This window comes from Ursus americanus, chromosome 22 (genome assembly GCF_024610735.1).
Source record: "Ursus americanus isolate L20-20 chromosome 22, mUrsAme1.1.p, whole genome shotgun sequence".
In the NCBI taxonomy this organism is placed as follows: domain Eukaryota; kingdom Metazoa; phylum Chordata; class Mammalia; order Carnivora; family Ursidae; genus Ursus; species Ursus americanus.
In genome coordinates, this window is record NC_142148.1 from 37,574,944 (window position 1) to 37,589,149 (window position 14,206).

A 14,206-nucleotide genomic window follows, 5' to 3' on the forward strand; every position below is an offset into this window, starting at 1 on the left:
TGTTTCCACATTTTTTTCTACCCTGTAACATACTAGACACTTTACAATTTACATATTATACCTATTGTTTACTTCTATCTTCCCCAAAGAAACTTCACAAGCGTGGGAATCTTTGTTTTTTCACTGACATATCCAAGCATTTACGATAGTGCCTAAAGCATACTAAGCATCAAACATTGGCAAGCTATTAAACAAATAATCATGACGTAGGGTGTCAAAATTCCTTAAGGGACAGCATTTTCCTTGTGATATACCCAATTTAATTTACATTAAAACAAGTCCAACATGATGCAAAACAAAGAGCAACAACACTCCACTGAGAGCAGCCCCGAGGTGGGGTAACTGAAACCTTCGACTAAGTGCTGCTGCAAACACTAGCACAGCCAAGCCTCCGGGAAAGAGCGATTTGGGCAAATACAAGATGTGAACTGCAACCTCAGGGATGGCAATCAGCCATTTTCAAAGAACCGTGACTCCATAATCGGTCTAAAAATGTGTCATTTTGTGATTTAGAAGGCTCTCAAGAATGCTCAGGGATCCCAATAATCAAAATACATTATTCTGAATAAGAAAGATACAGGAGAAAATGAGAGCTGTTTCTTTGGACTTAAAAACTGATTTCTATTTTACCTATCACTCCTTTATTCATCATAAATATACAAAATTGAGGAAAGACAAACTAGGAGCTATTGATCATTTAAAGCTTACAGACATATAAAGTAAAAATAAAGGGGAACTTGCTGTATTTGCAAATAACATACCAATCAAATTAAATTTTAACAATTTAACTCTAAAAAATTTTTTAAATTCCAATTGTTTTACATTTAAAAAATGACTTTTTGGGGCACCTGGGTGGTTCAGTCGGTTAAGCATCTGCCTTCAGCTCAGGTCATGATCTCAGGGTCCTGGAATCAAGTACCAGGGTCCTGGAATCAAGTACCATATCTCCCTCTGCCTGCCGCAAACCCTTGCTTGTGCGCTCTCTCGCTCTCTGATAAATAATCTTTAAAAAAATAAATAAAATAAAAAATACTTTTTTTAAAAAACAGAACCTCAGCATAAGCAATTGACACATCAAAAATGAACAATCTTTAGAATCAAAATATATATCATCAATGTTCATACTTCTCTGGTTATCTTATAAGATTTTTTCCACTATTGTTATTTTGTATTTTAAACTGTTTGGTTTGAATGGGAATCCATCTAAATCCCTACCTTCTGATTAATCAACAGATCTCTTATGTTTCTTTTAATCTTTCATTTTTTAATTGTCTTATCTTTTTTTTAGTTGTCTTTTCACATTCACACAACAAAAGTAGTACAATTTTGAGTGAATTTATGAAATATAATAGATAAAATAGTACTTTAAAATAAACAATGTACCAAAAACTAAATTTTCCTCTGAAAAAAATCCTATGGTCTAATGAGCACTTCCAGGTTTCATTTATACTAAACATAAAACAATATTTGTCTAGCTTTCCCTTTTTCATCAAAAGAAACATAATTTCCAAAAATCCTAACTTCTATATTAGGAGTCAGCAAAGTTTTTCTGTAAAGGCCCAGATAGTAAACAGGTTCGCTTTATAGCCACAATGTTTCTTTTGCAACAACTCTATTTGGCCTTTGCAGTGCACAAGCCATAGACAATACATACACAAATGAGTATGGCTGTGTCCCAATAAAACTTTATTTACAAAAGCAAGCAGCAGACCACATTTGGCCCATAAGCCATAGTCTGCCAATTCCTGTTCTAAATGATAATGCCTATCAAAGCTGCACCCCTTTCAAATGGAAAAAGAAAGATTCAAGCTACACTTTTATAAATAAAATAAAGAAACTTGGGTAAATGTGACACAGTTTATAAACGAAGGTATACAGATAAATGAACTTTTTATTTAAAGACTTCTTAGAAAACACCTATTATATGTAATGCCTTGCTGTCCCCATACAGTAGTGACAGATAACACCAAAGGACTATGATTTCTAAGTGTTCCATCTGCTTTTGACAGTTTTTGTACCTTTATGCCTGGCACAAAGAAAATGAACAATAAATATTTGCTGAGTGGAGGAGAAATGAATGAATAATTAAATGGGTGTAAACAGGTACTCCTCCTTATTATAAAAGGATTCCATTTTCCCTTTACTTTTAATCTGCTGCTTCTAATATGATATGAAAGGACTCCAAAATTTTATAAAGCCTAAAAGTGGTCAAGTGTGGGACTTGGTTTCATTAACTGCAAAATGTGTCTTACCCTGATAAATCATTGTATAATTTTTATGAGTTAATGCATGCAAATCACATAAAACAGTGCCTGACACAGTGTACAAATGCAATAAATGTTAGCTATTACTATTACAGAAATTAGATAACTTGACTTATTAGGGTCATATGAAAATAAGCTCAAAGTAAAAACATAACAAATTTGGTTTTGTTGATTTAAGACACTCAAGGAATTTGTTTTTTTCTCAATTACTGCAGGTATACAATAAACTTCCAGGACTGTGAGAGATTTCTGCTTCTGGACAAGATGGGATAACAGGGAACAAATTTACACTCTTGCCTGAAGAAACTGTTTTGAAAATCACAAAATGTAGGAAACATTAGTTTTCAGATATTTGTAGGCAACATAAGGACAGTGATCCTTGAGAGAAAGGAAACAAACAAGGTAAAGCCTATGACCAACCCAGCTTACTACCTAGAGTGGTTCCAGGCTGTGGCACAGAAAGAATTCAGGCAAAGCCCAGCAGTTTCTCAGTTTCGGAGAGAGCTAGGCACCCGGAAAAGCCCACACATCCAGGGTTCACAGGGCAGAGTATCAGAGAGAGCTGCACACAGAAAGGACTCTGAGATCTGCACAGTCCCCTCCAGTCTTCAGCTGAACAGAGATGAGTGCATGTGTAACAGAAAATCACCCAAAGCCTGGGAAAGAATACTACAAAAGTTTTAGAGAAAACAACCCCAAGTTCACAAAGGGAGAGGAACAGCTCTTGTTCCCACCAGTCAAAGTAAGAAACCCTACTCTAGGTACATCCATTATAGGACCCAGAAGAGTTTTACCCAAGAGTAAAGCAAAATTAGCTCAAGGCTAAATGCTTCTCTAGTAGCATGTAACAATGTATAAAGCAAGACCTGAAAGAATAAACCTGTCTCTACATAACTTAACCACAACCTAGAATAAAACTCAAGATTATTTATTAAAACTTAAAAATATCTAGCACCAAATAAGATAAAACTCACAATGCCTAAAATGCAATAAAAAATTACAAAGCATGCAAATAAGCAAGGAAATGCAACCAATAAAGAGGAGAGAAATATTTCAATTGAAAACAACTCAGAAATGACAAAGATGATAATAAATTAGTAAACAAAGATATTATAGCAATTGTTATAACTCTATTCATATGTTCAAGAAGCTACAGGAAAGATTAAACATGTTAAGTAGATATACAGAAGACACTCAAAGCTGCAACAAATCAAACTTCTGAAGATGTCTACAGTGTCAGAGATGAAAAATAAACTTGATGGGATTAACAAGTGATTAGATATTGTAGAAAAACAGTGAACTTGAAAACAGCAATAGACATTATTCAAAATGAAACAAAGAGAGAAAAAGGGATAAAAGGTATCCAAATCAGCAAAGAAGAAGTCAAACTGTCTCTCTTCGCAGATGACATGATACTCTATATGGAAAACCCAAAAGAATCCATTCCCAAACTATTAGAAGTTATAGAGCAATTCAGTAATGTGGCGGGATACAAAATCAATGCTCAGAAATGAGTTGCATTTCTATACACGAATAATGAGACTGAAGAAAGAGAAATTAGGGAATCCATCCCATTTACAATAGCACCAAAAATCATGTTAAATCCAAGTTACCTTGGAATTAACTTAACCAGAGACGTAAAGGATCTATATTGTAGAAACTACAAATCACTCTTGAAAGACACTGAAGAAGACACAAAAAGATGGAAAAATATTCCATGCTCATGGATCGGAAGAATTAACATAGTTAAAATGTCCATGCTACCCACAGCAATCTACACTTTCAATGCTATCCCGATCAAAATACCAATGACATTTTTCAAAGAACTGGAACAAACAGCCGGTAAATTTGTATGGAACCAGAAAAGGCCCCGAATCGCCAAGAAATTGTTGAAAAGGAAAAACAAAGCTGGGGGCATCACAATGCCAGATTTCGAGCTGTACTACAAAGCTGTGATCACAAAGACAGCATGGTACTGGCACAAAAACAGACACATAGACCAATGGAACAGAATAGAGAACCCAGAAATGGACCCTCGGCTCTTTGGGCAACTAATCTTTGACAAAGCAGGAAAAAACATCCGGTGGAAAAAAGACAGTCTCTTCAATAAATGGTGCTGGGAAAATTGGACAGCTGCATGCAAAAGAATGAAACTTGACCACTCTCTCACACCATACACAAAGATAAACTCTAAATGGATGAAAGACCTCGATGTGAGACAGGAATCCATCAAAATCCTAGAGGAGAGCATAGGCAGCAACCTCTAAGACATCAGCCACAGCAACCTTTTTCATGACACATCTCCAAAGGCAAGAGAAACAAAAGATAAAATGAACTTGTGGGACTTCATCAAGATAAAAAGCTTCTGCACACCCAAGGAAACAGTCAAAAAAACTAAGAGGCAGCCCACGGAATGGGAGAATATATTTGCAAATGACACTACAGATAAAAGACTGATATCCAAGATCTACAAAGAACTTCTCAAACTCAATACATGAGAAACAAATAAATCATAAAATGGGCAGAAGATATGAACAGACACTCTTCCAATGAAGACATACAAATGGCTAACAGACACATGAAAAAATGTTCAAAATCATTAGCCATCAGGGAAATTCAAATCAAAACCACAATAAGATACCACCTTACGCCAGTCAGAATGGCAAAAATTGACAAGGCAAGAAACAACAATTGTTGGAGAGGATGTGGAGAAAAGGGGTCCCTCCTACATTGTTGGTAGGAATGCAAGGTGGTACAGCCACTCTGGAAAACAGTGTGGAGGTCCCTTAAAAAGTTAAAAATAGAGCTACCCTATGATCCAGACATTGCACTACTGGGTATTTACCCCAAAGATACAGACATAGTGAAAAGAAGGGCCATATGCACCCCAATGTTCATAGCAGCTCTGTTCACAATAGCTAAATCGTGGAAGGAACCGAGATGCCCTTCAACAGATGACTGGATTAAGAAGTTGTGGTCCATATATACAATGGAATATTATTCAGCTATCAAAAAGAACGATTTCTCAACATTTGCTGCAACGTGGACAGCACTGGAGGAGATAATGCTAAGTGAAATAAGTCAAGCAGAGAAAGACAATTATCATATGGTTTCTCTCATCTATGGAACATATAAGAACTAGAAAGATCAGTAGGAGAAGAAAGGGATAAAGAAAGGGGGGATAATCAGAGGGGGGAGTGAAGCATGAGAGACTATGGACTCTGAGAAACAAACTGAGGGCTTCGGAGGGGAGGGGAGTGGGGGAATGGGATAGACTGGTGATGGGTATTAAGGAGGGTACATATTGCATGGTGCACTGGGTGTTATACGCAACTAACGAATCATCAAACTTTACATCAAAAACCAGGGATATACTGTATGATGACTAACATAATAAAAAAATTTTTTTTAAAAATGAATGGAAAAAGTAAACAATTTATAAGTGATCTGTAGGACTACAAGAGGTCAAGTACACATGCAATTGGAGTCCTGAAGGACAGAAAGAGGAATCTGAAAAAATATCTGAAGAATTAATAGCCAAAAAATTTTCCCAGTTTGATAAAATACATTTCCCTACATAACCAAGATGCAAAATAAACCCAACCAAGACATGACAAGAAAACTACAGACCAATATATCTCATAATATATGAGATACAAAAATTCTTTACAAAATCTTAGCAAGTTGGATCTGACAATATATCAAAAGCATAATACATTATGACCAAGTGGAATTTATCCCAGGAATGCAACTGTTGCTTTAACAACTGAAAATCAACCAACCACTAACTGACTAAATAAGAAAAATTATAAGATCATCTTAATAGATACAGAAAAGCATTTGAGAAAGTACAACACTCATTCCTATTAAAACTCTCAGAACACTAAGAAGGGACTTTCTCAGTATAATAATGAGACTTTCTCAGTATATCATAGATGTTATGATAAACCTACAGCAACCATCATACATAAAAGACCAAACGCTTCCACCCTAAAATCACAAACAAGGCACAAATGCCCACTCTCACATTTCTTTTTTTTTTTTTTTTCACTCTCACGTTTCTATTCCACATTGCATTGGAGGTCCTAGCCACTGTAATAAAGAAAAGGAAATTAATTAAAGGAACCCAGATTAGAGAGGAAGAAATAAAACAATCTTTATTCTCAGAAGACATTATTGTCTATGTAGAAAATCTTATCAAATCTATAAAAATGATACTATAAAACAAATGAATTTAGCAAATTCCCAGGAAAGAATATCAATGTAATAAAATCAATCATATTTCTGTATTGTCAAGGAACAATGGGAAATTAACATATATATGTAATTTATCATAGTATTAAAAAGAATGAAATACTTGGCGTGCTGGGTGGCACAGCAAGTTAAGCATCTGACTCTTGGTTTTGGCTCAGGTGGTGATCTCAAGGTCCAGAGATCAAACCCCTGCACTGGGATCCACGCTCAGCAGGGAGTCTGCTTCTCCCTTTCCCTCTGCCCTTCCCCCCACTGGTGTGTGAGCTCTCTCTCTCTCTCTCAAAATCTTTTTTTTTAAAAGAAAGAATGAAATACTTAAGTATAAATTTGATAAAAGCTGTGTAAGACCTGTACACTGAAAACTATAAAACACTGGTCCAGAGAGGTTAAATGAGACTTTAATAAATGGATATGTTGCAATCCTAATCAAAATTCCACCAGGCTATTTCTAGAAATAGACAGGCTAATTCTCAAATAATATGGAAATGCAAAATGCCTAAAATGGTCAAAACAATTCTGAAAACAAAGAATAAAGCTGAAGAACTAGTACATGAGAAAATGAGACAGCTAGTTCCAGACAAGTGTAGTATCACTATATTGTATCATTTTAATGGAGAGATGGCCATTACTTTTTCCCATATATTTTATCTTTGTAAAATATAAAAATATTGCACATGTCCCCTTTGAAAACTTGAAACAGCAACACTGGGTATCATTAGTCTTTGTTAATTTGCTACTTTAACATGAAAATATCATCTTATCATTTTAATTCACAATTCCTTGATTATGGTTGGGCACCTGTTTGTGTCTTTATGTACCATCAATATTGTCTTTTCTATAAATTGCCTATTTGTACCCTTCACCAATTTTTAAAATTTAGGTTGTCTTGTTCTTAAACACTATGGTTACTAATTTTTTTTTTTTTTTTTTTGCTACCTATGCTGCAAATAATTTTTCTCAGTTTCAAAGGCCATAATGTCTTTTAATTCAGATCATGGTATCTTCAGTTGTACAATAACTATACATTTTCACTTGTCATATGTTTCCATATTTAGCTTTATTTTTTAATCTTAATAAGGACTTTGCTACCCCAGTCATAAACATAATCTCTTATATTTTTTACAGACTATTTTTTTAAAGAATTTATTTATTTGTCAGAGATAGACAAAGCACAAGCAGGGGGAGGGACAGAGGGAGAAGCAGGCTCCCTGAGGAGCAAAGGTGCCTCACATAGAACTCGATCCCATGACCCCACGATCATGACCCAAGCCCAAGGCAGACGCTTAACTAACTGAGCCATCCAGGCATCCCTCTTACATTTTTTTCTTAAATATTTTATACTATGCTTTTTTACTTTCATGTTTGAATTTTATTTCTTTGAACGGCATTACACAAGAATTCAAATTAACCTTTATCCACTAGGTAGCCGATTGTCCCAAAGCATTGCCCACAACGCTTTGAGATGATACTTATGATAGACTAAATTTAATTCTCTACTGGGTCCGCTTCTGGACTTCCAGTTCAGTCCTACTGATTTTTTCTACATATATATACCTATACGTAAACCAACCTGTTTTAATTATGATAGTATTACAAAGTACCAGGATAGCTATCAGGTAAGTCCAACTCTTTGATCTCTTTCAAAACGTCTTGACTATTGTTTTACACTTGTTCCTCCATACAAACTTGAGAATCAGCTTGATAAATGCCATGAGTAGTGTGGGGAAAGGGATTATGGAGATTTGCAGGCAAACTTTAAAATACTTTTCATAAGATTTATGCTATTTTCCTCGTCCACTAAAACAACTGCCTTATTTCCTCCCTACTGGGCACGTGTCTTCTAATTGGTTTAGTGAGGGTTAAGTATGCTTTACGTATAGTAGCAAATATGGGTGGGTGAAAGAAAACAGTCACATTTTAAATCAACACTGAGGAGAATATAAATCCAGAGATAATCTCTTTACATCTATTACTCCCATAAAAATAAGTCCTATCCAATAGGATTCTGAGTATGCACTAAAAAAAACTTAGCAAATTTTGGGTTAGTGGACTTCAAAACAGTTAAAATAGCATTTTATAAGACAAATTTATGAGACAAACACAAATTATGAGAAAAGTCTAAGAATTCTTTAATCACTTTTCCTACTTACAGAGTTCTAAAAGTAAACTTATTGATATCAATCAAACATATAAACAATCTCAAAATTTCAAATTTGCTTCTCCTTAACCTTCTTTTATTGAAGACGCAAATATTAAAAATTGTATTTCTTCAAAATTTTTTAAAATTGACCTTTCTAGTATCACAATTAAACACCTGACAAATATATGATTAAAATGATTACTTGAGTATATTTGGGTAAAAGGTTTCAAGACTTTTCAAAACTATATTAATTTATTTTCTATGACTTCAAATTATAACAGTCAAATAAAGTGATACCTTATAGTACTGTTGTCACAACTTTGAACACAGAACATTAATATAACCTTCACAGCTGGGCATTCTGAACATATACTGAGCATGCAGTAGCATTGAAGCATATCTGTTATTATTATTAGGCATGCTAATGGAATGACGGTTATGTTTTGCAAACATAGAGCAATTTACAAAACCACTTAAGGGTAAAAAATATCACATCAAGGATTTCCTTTAAAATACTATAGGAAAGGGGCGCCTGGCTGGCTCAGTCGGAGGAGCATGGGACTCTTGATCTCGGGGTCATGAGTTTGAGCCCCAAGCTGGGTGTGGAGATTGCTTAAAATCAATCAATAAATAAAATGAACTCTAAAAAAGTTTATTAAATTAAAAAAAAATACTACAGGAAAAAGAGATTGAGTGAGATAGATGAAGGGCAAAAACTGTTAATTATTAGAGCTGGATGACAGGCTCATGAGGGCTCTTTACAATGTTCTCTTTACATTTATAAATACTTGAAAAGTACAAAGTTTTTTTAATGAAAATTGTATGTTAATGCTGGAGAAAAGATGCTCTCTTACTAATCTTAACATCACAATGTGTTTCTCCAGAAGAGAAAGATTAAGTACTTTTATTCTAAGATCATCTCAAAATTAAAATTAGTTTGGACTGTGGACTTTTAAAGTTTCATAATAAAAGATCCCAACTGTGCACTTAGGAACAGCAAAAACATCTCTGTAATCAACTACAAAACCAAAAATTAACTCTGATCTCTTTTCTGCTTTAATCTGTAATATTCTATTGCATCTGAAGCTTTATCAAGTGTATAAAATGTTCCAAGATTATAGAACAAAGTATGTCTTCCTCTCAAAGGCAAGCTACTGCTGGTGTGTAACCAACAACATCAGCCTTCTGTGGATAAAAATAGCCTTCAAACACCACATGCACCAAAGACCAAAGACCTAGGGAAAGTCAGGCAGAACAAAGCAGTTACCAGGGAGGAATTCGGCCAGCAGAGAGCTTGCCCTTCTGCCCTTCACACAAGAGTCTGTTTGCAACGGAGACTGGGTTCTTGATTCCTATAAAATAAAATTGGCAGAAAATGAAGTCAGAAAAATATCTTCAAGTTTCCCACTCAGTTTTGTGGCTGTTTCAATAACACATCTTTGAAATATCTTGGAAAAATCTTCTTTTATATATACTAATGAAAACCCTTAATTATCATAAACAATATGGACAAAATCAACAAATAAATGAATACCCAGTAAATACAAGAAAAGAATAAAAACATACATTCTCATGTTTTGTCATGTGCTACAGCAGCAAAGACTGAATTTGAAATAATATATATTCAAATTAGGTTCCTTATTAATAGATTTTAGAATAGAATAGAAAAAATAAACTGAAAATGTGGCATCCACTATCAAACATTGAATTTCTTCCAAAGAACAAACATGATTACAAACAGCTTCAAATTTACCTTGAGGGGAAAAAATTAATGGCCAAATCTTTAAATTCACCTACAAGAGAGACAGATTAAAGAGAATATCCTACAAACTGGGTAAGAGTGGAGAGAAGAGGCCAAGTATGTACAAGATTGTAACCTAAAACATGGTTCAGATTGTTTCCAGGAGGGAAAACAGAATGTGAAGAAAAGTGAGAAGCGGATGCTTATCTGCGAGAAATGATAGGACAGTAAGTATTAGTGTGAAAAATACTGTCATGATAATGATGACAAATATGACAATGTGATAATGACTGAAGACAGAGACACCAACTCAGTATCTAATATATGCCAAGCCCAATACCAAACCCTTAAATATATCAGATTAATTCACTGATGTCTCAACTCTATCATGTAAGTATACTTATGAACCCTGATTACTGAAGAAATATTTGCACAGAGGGTTAAGTCACCTGCCCAAGATCACAGGGCTAAGATTTCAACAGAAGCAGCTAATGCCAGAGACCACACCCTTAACCACTAACCAATGGATGCCCCTCAGGACAGCATCAGTACAAAAAAAAAAAAAAAAAAAAAAGAAAGGAGTGGGATATAAAAAGATTATTAAAACTCAAATTAAGGCCACCATATTGACTCAAAACAAAACTATTTAGCTAAACAACAAAAACATGCCACCAAAAAAAGTATGAAATACGAAATAAAGGAAAAGCTCAGATTTCTATACTAGCTCTTAAAATATATCTCTGTATATGTTGATGTAATATTTAAAGACTTTAATAATTGTCAAGTTACAAATTCAAATCTACAGAACTCTCCATCAAAACTTCAAAAGGATTTTTATGATGAATGAAAAGCTGACTCTTAAATTTATCAGGAAGAGAAAACTTTGGGAAAAAATGAAGAGGTATTCACCCTTCAAGATACTATTTCTTATTAAAAACTATTCTTAATTAAAAGAGTGTAGGTTGAGTACAAACAGACAAATACATCAATGGAACAGAAAATAAAGCTAAAGTTCAGACACAGACACAAAAGCATTTGAATATTTAATGCATGACACAGACAGTATTTCAAATGAGTAGGAAAAGATAGACTCTATGTGAGAGGTAGAAAGAACACAGAGTGATGGGAGTCAGACTGTTGCAACTGTACCCGCTATCTATTGCTTCTCAGCTACAAATTCTCCCTTCATTGCCTGATCTGTGAAAATGGATATGGGCCCTTAACATGTTTCCTTTGCCAGCTGGCACACTGGCAGCTTTGTCAGTAGAGGGCACTAGAAACACACTGCAGGAGGAACGGGTGGCTTATCAGGCAGGCTTGGAGAGCTTCAGTTTTTCTTCACTCTTTGGCCCACATGGTATTCCCCCGTGCTAAGTGCCTGCAGGGTGCAGCTTTCTCCAGCATTTGGCCACCACATGTTTTCTCCAGCTCCTGATTCAGGCTACAACAGCATAGCTGACAGCCCCCAGAAAGAACAGGACTGTACCCAACTCAAGTCACAAACCTTCTCAGCCTCACAGGCACAAATAGTGAAATGTCCCATGTGGACAGGGCTGTCTGGTGAGTCAAAAACCCAATCTTTATCCTGTGCAACAGAGGTTCAATTCCCATAGTTTCCTCACTCCTGTGTGCCCACCTGCTAGCCTGAGCTCACCTGCCCCACAGGATTGTTCCTGGTCTCACCAGTGACTGTGGCCTGGGTAACCCAGCAAATTCTCTGCTAGGCAGTGGGCTGCAAACACACCTTCTTCAATGAGGTCCAAAACCCCTTCCAAGTTTATCCTTACCTGGGTATTCTCGCTCAGCCCTAGAATACATTTTGAGTTCTCTTTCCATCTTTGTATAGTGACTCTCCTATCACTGCTTAACAGTTCTTTATATTAAACTTCCCCTATTTAATCTACCATGTGATTTGTCTCCTAGTTAGACCCAGACTGATACAGTGACCTTGGGCAAATTACTAAATCTCTTCTGTATTTTAGTTTCCTTATCTGTGAAATGGGGATAAAAATAGTGTCCTCAGGGGCGCCTGGGTGGCACAGTGGTTAAGCGTCTGCCTTCGGCTCAGGGCGTGATCCCGGCGTTATGGGATTGAGCCCCACATCGGGCTCCTCCGCTGGGAGCCTGCTTCTTCCTCTCCCACTCCCCCTGCTTGTGTTCCCTCTCTCGCTGGCTGTCTCTCTCTCTGTCGAATAAATAAATAAAATCTTTAAAAAAAAAAAATAGTGTCCTCAAAAGGTAATTGTGAGAACTAAATGACTGAATATATATAAACTACTGGAGAACAATGCATAGTATGTAACAGTCACCCAATAAACAACAGTTGTTATTATTATTATTCAAGATTAGGCAGGGATAATTTGTTATTTCAGAAAAAAACAATGCATTAAAGAAGTAAATGAAAAATAAATTATAAGTGTATTAAAATATATACTTATAATTATGAGGGAAACCTTAAGAACTGTAAAATACAAAAGCCACAAAAGAACAAGTAATAAGTTTGAGACATAAAAATTTTAAATTCTAATATGATAAAGCATATTATAAGTAAAGTTAAAAGGCAAGCCACAAGAGATATGGAACAGTCCGTTCACAGAGAAATGCTAATGGCCTTTAAGCATGTGAAATTTGATTTAAAACTAATTGATACACTTTCTTACCTATCACAGAAACCAGAAAGGATAAAGAAGACTGGAACAAGTGAATAACCAAACTGACCTAAACGGCACATACAGAACGTGCAACCAACTACTACAAAATACATACTCTTTTAAAGTTCACATGGGCCATAAAGCAAGTCTCAAAAAGTTTCAAGGAACTGCAAACAGGTAGAGGATATTCCCTGACCACAGTGAAATTAAACTAGAAATCAAAAAGAAAGCTAACTAAAAAGTCTTCAGGCAAATAAATTTGACAACTCATATGAAAAAGACAAATTCCTTGAAAAACACAAATGAGAAGAAAATCTTATAACTGTTAAAGAAACTGAATCCACTTGTTAAAACTTCCCACAAAGAAAAATCCACTAATCTAGAATAACTAATGAATTCTCAGAAGAAATCATTCCAATCATAGGCAAACTCTTTCAAAGAGAAAAAAAAAAATCCTCAATTCATTCTGTGAGGTCAGCCATAACATAATTCCAAAACCTGAAAATAATATTACAAGAAAGGAAAATTAAGGCCAATCTATTACACAAACATAGATGTCAAAATCTTTAACATCAGCAACTTGAATCCAGAAGAAGATAAAAATATACAAACATGACTGAGAAGACTTTATGCCAAGAAAGGAACATTCAAAAATCAATCACAAATTTCACCATATTTAACAAAATAAAGGAGAAAAATATTTACCTCTATAGACACAGAAAAGCGCTTAATGATAGTTCAATACCCATTTATAATAAAAACTATCAGCAAACTCAGATTAGAAGGGCACTTCCTCAATCTGATAAAGAGTATCTATGACAGTCCAAAAGCTAGCAGAGCATACAGAATGGTGAGATATTTAATGCTTTCCCTCTAAGATCAGGAAGAAAGCAAAGATGTACACTATCACCACTTATATTCAACATTGCACCGAATGTAGCAGCCAGGATAATAATGTAAGAAAAAAATGAAACGTTTAAATATTGGAAAGGAAAAAGCAAAACTGCATGAGTCATAGGTAATATAATTGTGTATAGAGAAATTCCATGGGAACCTATTTTTTCAAATGCTAGATTAAGTGAATTCATCAAGGCTAGTGACTTTAAGGCCAATACACAAAATTCAATTATATTTCTAAATTCAATAAAACAATTAG

General features: G+C 35.1%; 1 protein-coding gene across 3 annotated transcripts in view; it reads right to left on the bottom strand.

Annotated features, from left to right (window-relative positions):
* TASP1 (taspase 1) overlaps positions 1-14,206 on the bottom strand; it is a 253,304-nt gene that overhangs the window by 198,279 nt on the left and 40,819 nt on the right. For all 3 annotated transcript variants that reach the window (XR_006781747.2, XM_045809190.2, XM_045809201.2), the window contains one exon: positions 9,926-10,010. Coding sequence is in view for 2 of the 3 variants with exons in the window: in XM_045809190.2 (XP_045665146.1) it covers positions 9,926-10,010 (85 nt within the window). In the remaining variant the exon portion in view is untranslated. The remainder of the gene's footprint in view (positions 1-9,925; positions 10,011-14,206) is intronic.